This window comes from Barbus barbus, assembly GCF_936440315.1.
Source record: "Barbus barbus genome assembly, chromosome: 29".
NCBI classification, from domain to species: domain Eukaryota; kingdom Metazoa; phylum Chordata; class Actinopteri; order Cypriniformes; family Cyprinidae; genus Barbus; species Barbus barbus.
In genome coordinates, this window is record NC_136757.1 from 21,760,970 (window position 1) to 21,777,195 (window position 16,226).

The following is a 16,226-nucleotide window of genomic DNA, read 5'->3' on the forward strand; positions in this document are numbered from 1 at the left end:
TGAGCGAATCATTGGTACAACCCTTACCACTCTCCAAGAACTGTACTTATCCAGAGTGAGCAAAAGGGCTGGTAAAATCACTCTGGACCCCTCACAACCTCCTTGAAGTGTTACAGTCTGGTCGACGCTACAGAGCTCTGTGCACCAGAACGACCAGATATAGGAGCAGTTTCTTCCCTCAGGCAATCCATCTCATGAACATTTGAACTTTTAACAATAAACATGAAACACACAACACTATCATACTTTTTATTTTACACACATACTTATTACATTTCTAATTTGCACCTAACATACCTGTACATACCGAATTGTCTATTTTGTATATTGTGTTTGTGCTATTTGGCACATTGTCAATTATTGTATATTTGTACATTATTTTATTTTAATTTTTAATTTCAATTTTTTATTATCTGTGTCCTGTCCTGTTGCTGTCATTCTGTCGCACTGTGGAGCTACTGTCACTAAAACAAATTCCTTGTATGTGCAAACATACCTGGCAATAAAGCTCATTCTGATTCTCTAAAAAATGATGGGTTAAATATCGGCAAACCCAGCGATTGGGTTGTTTTTAACCAGCAGTTGGGTTAAATGTTTAACCCAACCTTCTGGGCAGTAACCCAACTGCTGGGTCAAAACAACCCAATCGCTGGGTTTGTCCATATTTTACCCAGCGCTGGGTTGTATTTAACCCAGCATTTTTTAGAGTGCAGTAGCAAGTCTCGGTACTTGAATACATTTTTTTTTTTTTTAGATAATAATGGGCCATTATTCGAAGCATAAACCATAAGATATGTCCACCCTGTCAGGACATATATATTACTGTTAAATACATTTTCATTGCAAAATTAAGATGCAAATTATATTTTCTGAAAGGTATGATGTCCCTTTCCTAAACAGGGTTATTAAAATAATAATATTATAATAAATAATATAATTACATTATCAATCACATTGATATATTCAGTGCCTTTCTTAAAGGGGCGGATTCCCCAATACTACAGGGTGGACAACCATTCAAGGGACATGGACAAACTCTCCTTTTTTATTAAATAAAAATATAATTTTTTATTACCAAATGATCAGACCACTCAAATTGAGTAATCTCTTATTCAACAAAAAAACGTCTCGGGTTACATATGTAACCCTAGTTCCTCGAGGGAACGAGACGCTGCGTCCAGAGACGCTTTGGGGAACGCCTTCAGCGTGACCGGCTCTGAATACAAATGAAATCTGTCCAATGGATGGTCCAATGAATGGCATCGACAATCCACCGCTGAGGGTCTGCTTGAAGCAGGAAGACCTCTCTTAGGGGGACCATAGCAAATCAGCAATTGGTCCGCCCTTCTCCACATGGCAGCTCTGTGGACGTATGCGTCCAGTGCTCGCACTGGACACGTACGGTTAAGCTTGGGGGGGGGGCGCTCCACTTCAGGGCGTACAATCTCCTCGTTGAGGGAGCTCTGGATTGGAGGATGGTCTCAATAACCTCGGTTGAGAGACCAGAAGCTATGAGCTGTGCCCCCCCCAGGGGCCACACCCACAGCCTCCACAACTCCGGGTGGGGGTGCACAAGGGTGCCTCCTGCCTGTGAGAGGAGATTCCTCCTGACTGGAATCTCCCATGGAGAGCCGTCGAGGGGGGAAATCAGGTCTGAGAACCATACTCGGCCCGGCAGCACAGGGCTACTAGTAGCAGCCGGACTCCGTCCCGGCGCACTCTCTCCAGAACTCTGGGGAGCAGAGCAGACGGGGAGGAAGGCGTAAAGACGAAGCCTCGGCCACGTCTGTACCATGGCATCCAGCCCCAATGAAGCTGGATGAAGTAGAGAGCCTGTAGCAAGTGCCAAGCGAGATGATGACCCCTCCACAGACCGTGGGCAGGGTGGCCACTCATGACCGCTCCCCAACCAGTGAGGGATGCATCCGTCGCTAGCGTATGCAGCGACACGGAGCTCCCAGCACCGGGCCCTGGGACAAGAGCCAAGGTTGTCTCCACATGTCTAAGGCACGTAGGCATCGCCGCGTGACCTTGATCATGCGAAGCGGGTTTCCCTCGGTGAGAACCTCTTGTTCTTGAGCCACCATTGTAGGGTCTCATGTACAGCAGGCCAATAGGTATCACGTTGGACGCAGCTGCCACCAGACCCAACAGTGTCTGAAACTGCTTGACAGTGAGTGACTAGCCTTCTTTCACCCTCCTGACTTTCGTGAGGATTGACTCGATCCGAGCAGGAGACATATGTGCCTGCACCGTGGTCGAATCCCACACCATCCCCAGATAAGTGGTTCTCCCAGCTGTAATGGAGAAATAACTTTTCTTGTGGTTCAGTCTTAATCCCAACACTTTTAGTGAACGAGAACAACATCTCAATGTTGAGCCGCCCTCCGCTCTGAGCGAGAATCAACCAATCATCGATGAAATTGAGTATGTGGACACCCCGTAGCCACTGCGGAGCTAACACGGCGTCCACACACTCGTAAAAGTGTGGGGTGAGAGTGCTAGGCCGAAGGGAAGTACCCGATTTTGGTAAGCTTTGCCCCCGAAAGCAAACCTCAGGAACTTCCTGTCAGTGGGAAGGATGGCGATGTGGAAGTATGCGTCTTTTAGATCTACGTGACAAACCAGTCCTCGAACTTGATCTGAGACACTTACCTGAGCATCTTGAACTTCAGTCAGCTGACTGAGCGGCTCAATTGATGCAGATCTAAAATGGGACGCAATCCTCCATCTTCCTTGGAACTGTGAAGTACCGGCTGTAGAACCCGGACTCTCTTTCGTGAGGAGGACCACCTCGATGGCCTCCTACCTTAAGAGAGTATCTACCTCTTGTTCCATTACTAGAGCCTGCTCTGGGCCCACTAACTTGGAATTCACCCCATTGAATTGAGGCGGACGAGAACCGAACTGGATTCTGTAGCCTCTCTCTACAGTGCGCAGGACCCACTGAGAAACATTTGGCAGTAGTTCCACGCTACGAAATAGTCTACTAAGGGAACCAGTCTCTCGAGACTGGCCTCTGGTGTAATCAGAGCGGCTCGGTGCCCTGGAATGGCACACCGGCAGGGAACAGCCGAACTAGCTGCTCCAGAGACCCCCGAAGGGGTAGCGAGCATCTCAGCTCCGCTACGGTTCCGAGCGGAAGAGACTGAGATGTGTGCTCGCTGGAGAACGCTGCGCCCTGGAACACCATATGTGGCAGGGTTAGCAGATCGATTTCCTGAGGGCACTGGGGGAACACGAGCACCGTACGCTGCGGTGATCGTTGCTCTACCCCAGCGGGGCTACCCTAATAAGCCCTGATCCACTCACATCAGGGCTTCTTGGCCGAAGACCTCTTCGCCTGCTTGGCTGGGAGGTCTTTGACCGCGCACCCTTCTTACCGCCCCGACCCCGCTCCCGCAGGCGCGAGCTTGCCCATACGAGGAGCCAGCACGCGGCAGGGGCTGCTCTCGCCAAGCAGCCCCGTGAGCTAGAGAGCAGCGAGGGAGAAACCGCTGAAATGCCGCCGCCTGCCTCCCGTCACCGAAAAAGCCAGAAGGCAAAGTGGGGCGTCCAGAAGGAAGACCCTGTCGCAGTCTTTTAAAACCGACAGGGTCAACCAAAGATGCCTCTCCGCCGCCACCAGAGCTGTCACAGATCCCCCGACATCTCCTTGGTGGCGCGGAGAGACAAATCAGCGGTTTTGCGGCGTTTACGAATGTCCTCCGCACTAAATCCCTCGCCCTCATCCAACTCCTTGAGCAGGTCAGCCTGGTATGCCCGCAACACCACCATGGTGTCACGCTGAAGGCATTCCCCAAAGCGTCCCTGGACACAGCTCGAGTTCCTGAAGAGGAACATTGTATTTTATGATTGGACAATATTCTACTATCATTCAAATTTAACGAGCAGTGCATGGGACATAGCAAAATAACATGCATCCTCTTACACAAAACTAAAAAAAATGTTGAAAATGTATCTAAAGAGCCAAGTTATGCTTTTGTTATGAATATAAAAACTTAGCCTAATATAACACTCCCTTTCATAGTAATTTTTATATTAAATTATCATGGCAAATGAGTTATGTACAGGACACCAAAAGGCACCCTACAGTGATATTGACCCATTTGTGTGTTTTAGTAGTATGTGTGTAACACATGCTTTTTAAAAAGAGAACGAAGAAACTTGTACATCCTTGCATAAAATTGAATGATCACATGAACACGTGTAATACAAATTTATAATGTAGATTGAAATACTGTTTGTATTTGAATTTACACCGTAACAATTTTAATAGACTTAAACTATGTATGGACACTTACCATACTTTATCAGACCTTCTAGCATTTGAGTGGTAACCACGCCCCTATGATTTACATTTGACTACTCAAATGTTGATATTCAAATTAAGTACTGTAATTACAACATTTCAAGACCACCCGTTCTTATCAGTATCAGCTTTTGGTGTAGGAGCACTACACCAAAAGCTTATATGTCCTATTTTTGCTGATGACCCACTTTTGCTGACTTCAATGTACATAAAATGTATTCCTTTTAAGCCACGACACTATTAGATTCACGATTCAAATAATAGGCTAACAAAATCAAACTGCAAGTAAAAAAAATACTCACCTGGAAAGGAGCTTCCTCTCTTTTTAATAGACAGCTGTGAAAAGCTGTGTTTGTAATAAACAAATCCATCATTAAGGCGTGTTAAGTTTAAACTGTCGCCAAAATACCATCCATGTTGATGCTTCCTCCAGTGAAAAAGTCCATTCCTTGTTGTCCTGTCATATTTGTTTTCACTTGTAAACAGTGCTTGATCAGTGCATATTTCTTTCCTGATTCAGACAAGCTGAATTTTTCACTGGAGAAAGCAATATTATGGATAGAAGACTTTTATTTTAGCTTCGTACTTTAGCTGGAAGCAATGGTTTGAACTAAAAAGCGTCTTCATAATGAATGTTTTTTTTAAATAAAAACACAGCTTTTACCTTCACAAGACGTTAAATGATGGATTGCAGTCATGTGAATTACTTGTGGATTATTGTGATGTTTTATCAGCTGTTTGGACTCATTCTGACGGCACCCATTCACTGCATCTTGGATGGCCTGAGGGTAAGTACATTTTCAGCATATTTTCATTTTTGGTTGAACTATTCCTTCAAGGTCTTTAAAATAACAGTTTTATATCATGCTAAAAAAAAAAGAAAAGAAAAAAGAAACTATGTGGCTGTCTTACACAGCCAAATTCATTTAGGTTTATTGTGCGTTTATTTTAAAAATCTAAAAATATTTCCCAGACCCTTTTATCCCTTGACTGTTACTACGTTTTACTCCACATGGGGGAGCTGTGATCTTATAGTGAGAACACAGATACTAGAAAAATTAGATCTAAGTGGGTATTTAAAATCTTGTGTTTATATTTAAAACAAACACAACCCTAAATGGAGACATGCAACAGACTACTACTTGCATAAATATAATCAAATACATTAAATTAACCAAAACCCCTACATGTGCTGAGGTTTTGAGATATTTAGCGGACTTCTGGGCCAGTCCATGCCAGTATAGTATAGCCAAGTATAGCCAGTCCATGAGAAAGTGCAGTAAAAAAACAACAACAGCACAGCACAACAAGTGAATACAGCATTTATTTTTTTCATAAATATTTAAAAGTTAATTGGCATAAGTTTACTTGTACAAAAATTGCAAGCTCCTGTCCCAGGACAAAAAAACATCCCAAGACATTCATGACGACATGATATATAAAATAAAAAAGGTAACCGAATTCCTGTCCTCCTTCACCAATAGTGCAAGATGAGATCAATGCATTGGTTCCTCCAAGGACAGTTGCAATACTGCTACCATTCACACAATGTCACATGTGGAGGGTGAAAGACAGACATAAATATGCATTACGGAGATAGCACCAAGTAGATCATTCCTGACAGTTCTGCTTTTTATTAAAGAAAGAGGAGAAAAAGTTGCCAACACTTCTTTCATCTTATTTACTGATATAGCCAAAAACGGGGACATAAATATATAAATACACAAAAAAATGGTGTCTAAAATGGCAATAAAAATGATGTGACTGACATGAGCGAGGAGCTGGGAGGCTTCTGACTCGCATCTCATTAAGTAGGAAGGGGAAACACGTCAGTATGAAGAAAACAATGAGGAAAATGAGTAGAAACAGGAGAAGCGCTCAGGGCAATGACCCAGAGTTCAACTCAAATGCCCAGCTGAGGGTAGAAGGCAAGATCCAGCCCAGACTGCAACACACAGTCTGTACAGTAACGTTTTTCCCAGGGCATCAAGATAAATGTTAAGGTGTACATATAAATAGTCTTATAAAAATGTAGCCAAAAGGTGGTTTTAGGGAGATTGTCACTGCTGATTGGTTAGTCACACTGCACCAGTTAGTCTTTCTTGTGGTTTATGTCATTGTTGTTCTGTTGCATGGTTGTGTTTTGCAGGACCTTAGGAAGCCTTTTGCCTTTTGTGTAGGCGTGGTACCAGAAGTTGAGGAAGAGGAGTAGGAAGATGATGCCATACAGAGCAATGATGTAGATGAATATGGGGTACAGGTAAGGACAGTCTTTCATGAAGAAGTACTGGCTAATATGACAAGTTATGATGACAAACTGGATCTGAGAAGAGAGAGTACAAGCAAAAATAACAGTGTGTCAAATCCAACTCAAAATGATTTAATTGATAGTATGAACAGCAAAAGACTACATGGGACATGATTTTTAAAACCAGATCTAAACCACCTCCATATGTAACTTGAAATCCGATTTTCATTCTGATGCTATGGTAACTGATGTAGATACAATAAATATTGACTTCATCACATTCATGACCGTGAATGTCAGTCCAATAAAAATTTAAAAATAAATAAAAATAAGCAAATAAAATGAAACAAATAAGAATACATAAATATATAAAAATAAATAAAACAAATAAATAGATAAATAAATGTTTCCCTTTATTCTGATCATATCAATGGTCAAGAAACATCATCAAAAGGAAGTCAAAAATGTTGTAATACATACAAGCTGTATTGAAGTCAAATGCTTTTTCCACCATAAACACTTCTGGTAGGCAGGGCCCAGAGCTGACAGCCCATAGTATGTATACATGATGACATGAACGATGCAGTTTAGAAGAGCGTGAAACGTCCCCAAACCACCTGCAACATCAAACCGAACAGACGTCTATAGGAAATACATCTTTTAGGTGTATTCATGCAATCGTAAGAGACAAATCCACACCTGGAGAAAACCGGACTCCAAACCACCAAGTGAAAGGCATGATGGAATGATGGAAGACGTGTAGAAAAGTCACCTGGTTGTGCTTTTTCCTCAGCACAAAGAAAACCTGTCCAGAAGAAGCAGAAAAGACCCGGTGTTAAACATCCGTTTTGTGTGATCTGATCACAAGGACAGTGCTAAATACTATATTGGCGTAAATGGGGTCTAAACTGATTGTGATCCATTCACTCAAGAGGTAAATGTTGTAATCAAAGACGTGACCGACAACTAGTTGCTTACTTCTGTTTCCTTCAAATAGCAACTATCAAATAAAGTGAAAAATCTTGAAAATGTAAAGAACAGGTTTTAAATCTCCTTCATAACCAAATGGAGTATGCCACATAAAAGAGCCATATTTAGCATGCCGAACAGAACTGACACCTATATACCAGCTATATTCGTACAGTAGCAAAGTAGATGTAAGCAAGGTAATACAACCCCGATTCCAGAGAAGTTGGGACGTTTCGTAAAATGCAATAAAATCAAGAATCTATTATTTGTAGGGGTCCTCCGATTGATCGGGTACCGATCATTATCGGCCGATAATCGTTTGAGGATGTTTGATCGGCGGTCTCTAAAAAGGCCGATCTCAAAAAAACGATTTATAGCTGATGACATGCGTGCCGAGAGAGGTTTGGCACGACATGCAGCGGTAACGTCTCAGTCTCTGTCTGGTGCGAGTGAAATAATTATAATGCTGAAGGTGAGGTACAATTCATATTTATTGATTAAATAGCATATAAAGTAATTTGAAACTTTCTGTGAGACATCGCTTCTTAAACGGTCTGTGTGAATGCACTCGCAGCGCGCACACATAATGCCAGGTTCACATTTCTCCGTTTGCAGTGCGTATTTTTCCACACTTAACATTTTAACGGATCAGAGCGTTAACACTGCACGCGGTTGTGGTCTGGCAGTCCGTTCAGGAGCAGTGCGTCTGCAGCAGTGCAGAGATAGTTTCTGCACCGAGTCCATCTTTGCTGTACTGCACACACTGAATTAAAGTAACATGGATTAACACGAAAATGTAGTAATACTATAAATGCATGTAATTAAAGTCTACTGTGTTTCAGAGTCATCACATGTGGCTTTTTGGCTAGGTTTAAGAGGAAGAGAGCACTGTTAGATAAAAGGCAATAATAGATGGCACTCATGGAGGTATGGAAAGCAAAGTTCTAACCACATGATTGCTTGTAATAAAGATTTAAATGCAAAAGAAAATTCAGTAGAGCTGACTGTTTCTGCCAGGCATAAGTTAATTTAGAATGTTTGTGATAACATAAGAAGAGTAGTTAAACTGTTTTGCCACTTGCTTCAGCAACTTAATATATAAATCTAGAAGTAGCCTAAATGCAAAAGTAAAAAGCATTGAATAATGCGTTTCTTATATTTATTGCATTTAAACACGTCTATAAAGACTGTATTACGAGAAATTGTGTGAACTGTATTATGAGAAAGCATTTTCAGTAACAATGTTTGGATTTGAAATCAAAATAATGGATAAATAGTGTTTGTGGTAAACAGATGGATCAGTAGTGGACTCCTGTGTGAAATCAGGCTTGTGCTGTGTGTAAGCTTTTCTGCAACAATTGCACAATTGTAAAAACAAAAATGCACTGGATGATCAAACATTTAGGTGAGATAAGAGTCACATAAGAGGGGAATTCCCCCCATTTTCAAAAATTAAATTCAGGCACTGAATAAATGTCTAAAAATAAAGTTTGGAGTATCACTATAAATAATTCTACATGATAAAAAGATGGCTTTAAAAAGATAGGTATCGGTGATTGAATCGGCAGACACTGCTTTCTGTGATCAGCAATCGGCCTCAAAAATCCTGATCGGAGCACCCCTAATTATTTGTTAATTCTCTTTAAATTATTTAATTGTCAAAAGTACAAAGAAAAGATTTCACTGGCCAACGTAAATGTATTTTTTAAATATGACCAAATTTTGTTTTTGATGGCTGCAACCCATTCCAAAAAAGTTGGGACAGAGGCAAAATAAAAGTGAAAAGGTTACAGAATATCCATGTAATACTGTTTTGAAACAGTTCACAGTAAGCAGGTGAATTAGTAATAGGTCAAGGTATAATGTTTGGGTATAAAAGGAGCATCTAAGTCTTTGCAAGCAAAGCTGGATCATGGCTCATCACTTTGTGCCAAATTTCACGAGAGAGGTGTCAAACAAATCAAAAATCACATTTCGCAATGCAAAATTGCAAAGAATTTAGGTCTTCCACCAAGTACCATACATAATATTGTGAAAAGATTCAGGGAATCCAGAGAAATCACAGTACATGTCAGGCAAGGCAGGAAACCTCAGTTGAATGTGCTTGACCTTTGAGCCCTCAGATGGCATTGCATAAGAAACAGTCATGCTGCGGTGTTAAATATAGCTGCATGGGCTCAGGAGTACTTCAAGGGTTGGTTCATCCAAAAATGAAAATTCTGTCATTAATTACTCACCCTCATATAGTTCCAAATCCGTAAGACCTCCGTTCATCTTGGGAACACAAATTAAGAAAACGCAGAAGAAAGAAAATAATGACTTTATTCAACAATTTGCAGCTGACACAGAACAGCATACGCTGTTTACGTTCAGTGGATACTCCCCAAAATGGCGCCAGCGTGACGCAGAGGAGACAAATTTCTAAAAGGGATAGTTTGGAATAATTGTTGAATAAAGTTGTTTTTTTTCTTCTTTTGTGCATAAAAAAAAAAAAAAAAAAAAAAAAAAGTATTCTCGTAGCTTCGTAAAATTACTGTTGAACCCCTGATGTCACATGGATTATTTTACCGATCTCCTTTCTATGTTTCTGGACCTCGATTGTGTAAGGATCCTTGCTGTCTATGGGAGGGTCAGAGAACTCTCAGATTCAATCAAAAATATCTTAATTTGTATTCCGAAGATGAACGGAGGTCTTACGGATTTGGAACAACATGAGGGTGAGTAATTAATGACAGAATTTGTATTTTTGGTAACTATCCCTTTTAGAAAACCACAGTCTGCTGCTGCATCAAGAAATGCAACTTGAATATCGGTTACTCTAGGAGAAAGCTATACATCAATTCTATGCAGTGATGCTGCCAGGTTCTCTGGGCCAGAGCTCATCTCAGATAGTCAAAAAGACTGTGTGTCTCTAAATGTGTGCTGTACTCAGATGAGTCCACATTTCAACTTGTTTCCTGGAAAATATGGATTTTGAGTTCTCAGTCCCAAAGACCAAAGGAACCATCCAGACTTTCATTAGCGCCAGAAGCAACAGCAAATGTCTGTCATGGTATGGGGTGCAGCAGAGCAAACGGCATGGAATATTTGCAAAGGTACCATTGACATGGAGGCATATACTGGCATTGTACAGAGACATATACTGCCTTCAATATGATTTGTCTTTCATGGGAAGTCCATGGTTATTATATCAAGACAATGCCAGGTCTCATTCTGCATGTGCTACAACAGCGTGGTTTCGTAGACAGAGTGAATGCGCTAGACTGGCCAGCAGATCTGACTCCTATTGATGTATGGCTCATCATGAAAAGGAGAATCAGACAACAACAATCACAGACTTCTGAGCATCTTGAATCAAGCGAGATTGGACAAAACTTTTGCTTGCAGAACTTTAACAATTAGTATCCTCAATTGTAAAAACAATTAAACATTGTAATTAAAAGGACCGTTGATGTGACACAGGGTTAAACATGCCTCTGTCCCAACTTTTTTGGAATGTGTTGCGGCCATCAACAAAGTTTGTTCATATTTACAAAATACATTTACGTTGGTCAGTGAAAACATAGAAATCTTTTCTTTGTACTTTTGTCAATTAAATAAAAGTTAAAGAGAATAAACAGATTCTTGATTTTATTGCATTTTACAAAATGGCCAAACTTCTCTGGAATTGGGGTTGTAAATTAGAAACACATTACTTACTGTGTCCAACAACTCAATAAACTTTGAGAAGTAATAGAGCCAGCAAGTCCATGTCATCTGGAGACAGAGAAATGTAGATTAAGCACAAATGCCCAACAAACTATTAAATATAAAACATGTTATTTAAATTATAACAAACTTGAATGAATCACTAAATTCATCAGACATACAGATACAATATATTACTCAGCACAGTCAGCAGTGAGTGTATTGTTTAGTCTCAATGGTCCTGTCTATCATTTAAGTCAAGTGAAACACCTAAACCTGGAGCCAGGTGACGAGCTTTTCATAAAACAGGTAAGACAACATTTCTTCTGCTCTCACCCTCATGGCTTTTGGCGATTGAGAGTAGTCTACCAGATCGCAGCCGAATGAATACCCGGTTCCCCAGCCTGACATCACAAACTGCAAAGAAGAAATATTTCAAGAAATTCATCTTTGGTCATACCATTTAATTTGGAGATGAACTAAATGCAAGTTGTTTACATGCATTACATTTTGATTTACACACATTAAATACATGCACCATCAAATTGGAAGTGAAAGTGGGATAATAAGCAAAAACATTTGAGCTTTAATTAAACAGTTTTTGTTATTTACTAAAAGGAACACCGTTTTGAATTATGTACACCGATTATGCTAATAACACAATGTTCAAGACTGGCATATTAATGCACTTAATGACTGTTGCCCTACACATTTTGTAGGAAACTATACCACATTATGCACAATTAAATGGTGAAACCTCTGTTTAAAGACATTTACTCACCCTCATGACATGCATTCTCCTGTAACACAAAAAGCTCATATTCTGCAAAATGTTCTTTTTTTCTCCATACAGTAAAAATGAACAGTGATTAATACTGCCAATTTGGCCAAGGGAAAGAGCAACACAAAAAGCTCCAATAATACTTCATTTCAGTTTGTTCTACATGCTTCAGAAGTCTTCAGAAGTATAGCAAACGTATATGGTGCCTGGCAGTATGAATCAGATCCACATTCACTGTACATAAAAGAGCTGCTTCAGACATTTTGCAGAACATCATATTTTGTGATCCACAGAAAAAAAGACAATCATACAAGTTTAGAACAACACAAGGATGAGTAAATTGTCATTTTTTCAGTAAACTGAAGCAGACACTGGTGTAGGTAAACTCATTCCACCCATTTACGCATTAACCTAATGTGTGACTGAGCTGCATGAAACTTGATAGCATAACTCAATGGAATCTAACAAAACACGTTCATAAAAACGTGCCTTTGTAAACTCCCAAGAAAACACAACAGGTTTGCCTGCTAGCAAACAGAAATAGATTTACCTCATAACACATGTAAAGAGAATAAGCCACAACGCTGAAATTATAGATGACGAGGACTCGCTTTAGATCAAACGGTTTCCTGTTTTCCATTAACCTGGGCCCCAGTGACATCACAAAGTAGATGTAAAATACAATAATAACGGTTTGTGGGATCGGCGAGGACATGAGCAGCCAGTCTTCTGACCTGGGGTCTGAAATCACATCACAAAAATATCTGCACTCCATGTAATGTCTCCATGCACAGTAACATCTATAGTAACTGCATTAGTTTGTCTATATTTGGCACTGATGTTGTTGTACACTAATTCCTTAAGATCAATAAAATACAGTGAGAAATTGACGTTTCAACAATATTAGGAACAGAATCAGTCAAGATCCACAAAATAAGTCATTTGAAATAATGATTACTGGGTGGACTAAGTTACTAAACACAGAATAGAGTGCAACAGTACCAACCCACTTTTTCATCAGTGTTAGTTCTGGAAGTATTTATCCTATAGGGATTCTTTGTTAAATAGCTATAAGCAATGATCCAAACCTTCCATTGTTAAAAATAGGGCTGCACGATAAATTGCATGCGATTATCATGTGCATCTCGTCAGTAAAGCCCGACGAATCACAGATGAATCGCCTTTGATTATGAACGCGATATTGTGTAGCTTGTCAGTGATCTACGGCTCTGTGTATTAAATGCCGCTCCATCTGAAGGCACATGACGGAGATTTACTACTAATCACTGAACCGGCTTTACGGAGTAGATGCGCATGATAATCACATGAGATTTATTGTGCAGCCCTAGTTAAAAACAATGGTGAGACAAAGCTATTGGTTCAAAAATATTGATTATATATAAAGAAACAATATCTTACATTTATTGCGAAACAAGCTTATATATGCACAAATACTTAAACAGTGTAAGAGCACAGACAGACTCACTGAATTATGTGGGTGGGAGCTAAATAGTTATTTCTCTGATTGGTGGAGATGTCACAGGTAATGTAGTTTTTCACCAGGAATTCCAATTTTAAACATGATTATTTAAAAAATAAGATTAAATAATGCAGCCTGATGGCTTCAACAAAAGCATATTTACATCAATTAACAACCTCGTAGATGGTAGGTCTGTCTTTAAAGCTTTTTAAGTTATAGTCAAAAAAAATTAAATAATTCCCCTACGGCGAAAAATGCAATCTTTACTTCCGAAACCTGACTGCTGCACTCTATGGGAGTTGTTGAGGTTTAAATGTGTGCAGTCATACATTAATGTTTTGATTTTCTGATGTCAGAAACCTTCTTACCTGCATCTTTCATCCACTTGTCATACAGCTGTGCAGCTGTGGATGTGAACTCATGGAATACCATCACTGCCAATGGTTAGAGCCTAAGGTCACAAACACAAAGTGTACGTGTGATATAACCCTCAATAGATGACTTGCATTTAAAAGAAACATCCCACAAGTTACGTCCGACACAAGTTGAGTTATTTAACTTAAATGCCATGTTATTCAGACTGAATTTATAATTGGACAATCCTGAATTACACCTTCACAGTACCGTTCCCGTTCTTGACAGTATGACACAACGTGATGTAGAACCTAAATGCTCTAAAATGAAGCAGGAATGGCTCGTGTATGGTGGCACCATGAAAAGTTGTATTGTGGTAAGAAAACACAAGAAGTTAAAATCAGCAGTTGGGCCATCCTCCATCCTCTCCAGCAAACTCAGAGCTGAACAAGAGGACGAGTGTTGGAACACAATGGTTAGCAGTCAGTGTATGTTCAGGACAGGACAAGCCCATAAAACCACGGGGGTGGATAAACGAAGATATGCAGAGCGCAGAGAACAATGTAGAGTAATATACCAGAAAACAGCTGAACTCAGAGATGCATATAATGGAGACACTCAGTTGTTCTCGACATGATAACATTACCAGAAAAGTGCATTTCAAATGCCATTGTTCTATAATGAACGTACATATCTGTGGCTGTGTATTAGGGTCGCAAAAACTAATTTTATTCTTTAAGGACAAATAAGGGCTGAAACTGCAATTACTGCAAACTAAAAACCCATTATTTGTTTTTGTATCTTCTTTTTGTAACAAAAAAAAATTACATATAAAATCTTGCATAAAACTGAACTATTTGTATATATTTTGTAAATATGACTTCACAAGGATATAATTTTTCCCTGGTATATGCATACAGTCCACACAAGTAAAAATTACATTAAATAAATGTTAAATAACAGGTTACTTCAAGCTGAAGGGCCCTAATTTAAAAAAATAAATAAATAAAAACACCAACTCAGCAGCTGTACATGAATTTTGGCATTGTTCTAGTGAACCATCAACCAAAGCGTTTTTTTCCTCCCTCCAAAACACACACTACACAATGTTTGAAAAGAAACTAATCCAACATGTGTTTCAGGACATACTGGCCCAATTATCTGGAGAGAGTTGCTTGCCTAGATACTGTAATCTTTAATGCAAGCTCCGACACGCCTGTTGCCATGAGACAGACAGGTTGCAGGTGTGAGAGGAAGACACTACCTTCTCTCCACACAAGTGCTTTAAACACCGGGTGCCAACGGCTTAACTGGAAAGCCCAATACTAATCAAAACCAAACATAATATCTGAAGTTTTATGACATTCAAGTGTGGGAAATGCTCTGTTGGCTTAGAGTTTTTCCATAGCCATAGGCAGAATTCCCTGTTGTTGAACTTTCAACAATTAATATATACCGGGAAAACAAATAAAATTACCTGCATCACAAACAATTTGATTTATGATGCCAGAAAATTTTAATATTGGCCATGCAAATGTACAAGTTCAATTCCAGTGCTGGATTCAGCTGAAATATGGCTCTAAAAATTTGAACGTGTGTAAATACATTACTCCCTTTAATGACTCTAAATTTAAATAATAGTTGTGTAACCATTAAGAAAAAGATCATAAAATCACTTTCTCTGAACCTTGAGTGCACATGGGTGTACATTACCAACAAGGAATAAATAGATTTAAAATACGTGTTTGTGACAAATAAATAAAATACGTTAAAAAATGAAAATATTTAAAATATATTTGATATATTGTTGTGTACACCAACGTGTTTTCGAGGTTCAGTTATGCATATTTTTTAATGTCTTTTTTCTGAAACAAAAACAAACACATATCAGCATTTCAGAGACACCACCTGTGCTCTAAAATCATTAAAAAGATTAAATAAAACTTTTGTAAACAGTGTGAAAAAAAGATAGCTTACTAATTAAATGACAATCAGTTTCTTCCTAGAACTTTATGTGCTTAGTTCAAATTTTAATCTCAGTGCACCTGTCTTACCGTGACAAAACAGACAAAAGTTCAGATATATATTTCTTTGAAGACCTCGAGGTCCTCCCGCTCTGCGTTCACCAGGACGCTCGTCTTCTACCTCTCGGCCAGTTAAAGCAGTTTAAAAAGTAAAAGCTAATGGTGCGTCAACACGACCTCCATCAATTACTCTTTCAGACGCCGGAGTTCCGTCTTCGCTGAGAGGAGCGGGCGGTGGGCGGAGACTTTCACCTGATTCCGAGACTGAGGGCTCTGATTGGCCAAATGTCGCATCAGGACTCTCAATACCTGCACGCCATTGGCTGCATGACTGCCATCTAATATAGAAATGTCTGAGATCGAAAATATTG

At 39.7% G+C, this 16,226-nt stretch overlaps 1 protein-coding gene across 2 annotated transcripts; it reads right to left on the reverse strand.

The window, feature by feature from the left end:
- Positions 1–5,611: 5,611 nt before the first annotated feature.
- elovl7a (ELOVL fatty acid elongase 7a) lies at positions 5,612–16,081 on the reverse strand. Of its 2 annotated transcripts, XM_079384651.1 has the most exons (8): positions 15,886–16,081; positions 13,846–13,928; positions 12,548–12,738; positions 11,553–11,633; positions 11,229–11,285; positions 7,260–7,365; positions 7,041–7,177; positions 5,612–6,635 (listed from the first exon to the last, which is right to left on the reverse strand). In XM_079384651.1, exons 2-8 carry the CDS (start codon positions 13,907–13,909, stop codon positions 6,405–6,407), a joined length of 867 nt encoding a protein of 288 aa, XP_079240777.1. In that variant the 5' UTR covers positions 13,910–13,928; positions 15,886–16,081; the 3' UTR covers positions 5,612–6,404. The 2 variants fall into 2 exon arrangements, with proteins under 2 accessions (XP_079240777.1, XP_079240778.1); XM_079384652.1 differs by lacking the exon at positions 12,548–12,738 and having other exon boundaries at positions 15,886–16,075.
- Between the last annotated feature and the right edge of the window lie 145 nt (positions 16,082–16,226).

Coding starts and splice junctions, on each gene's coding strand:
- elovl7a (XM_079384651.1), bottom strand. CDS start 13,909: ATGGTATTCCATGAGTTCACATCCACAGCTGCACAGCTGTATGACAAG. Junction 12,739..13,845: donor CAAGTGGATGAAAGATGCAG/GTAAGAAGGTTT, acceptor ATGTGATTTCAG/ACCCCAGGTCAGAAGACTGG. Junction 7,366..11,228: donor TTATTGAGTTGTTGGACACA/GTAAGTAATGTG, acceptor TCTTCTGGACAG/GTTTTCTTTGTGCTGAGGAA.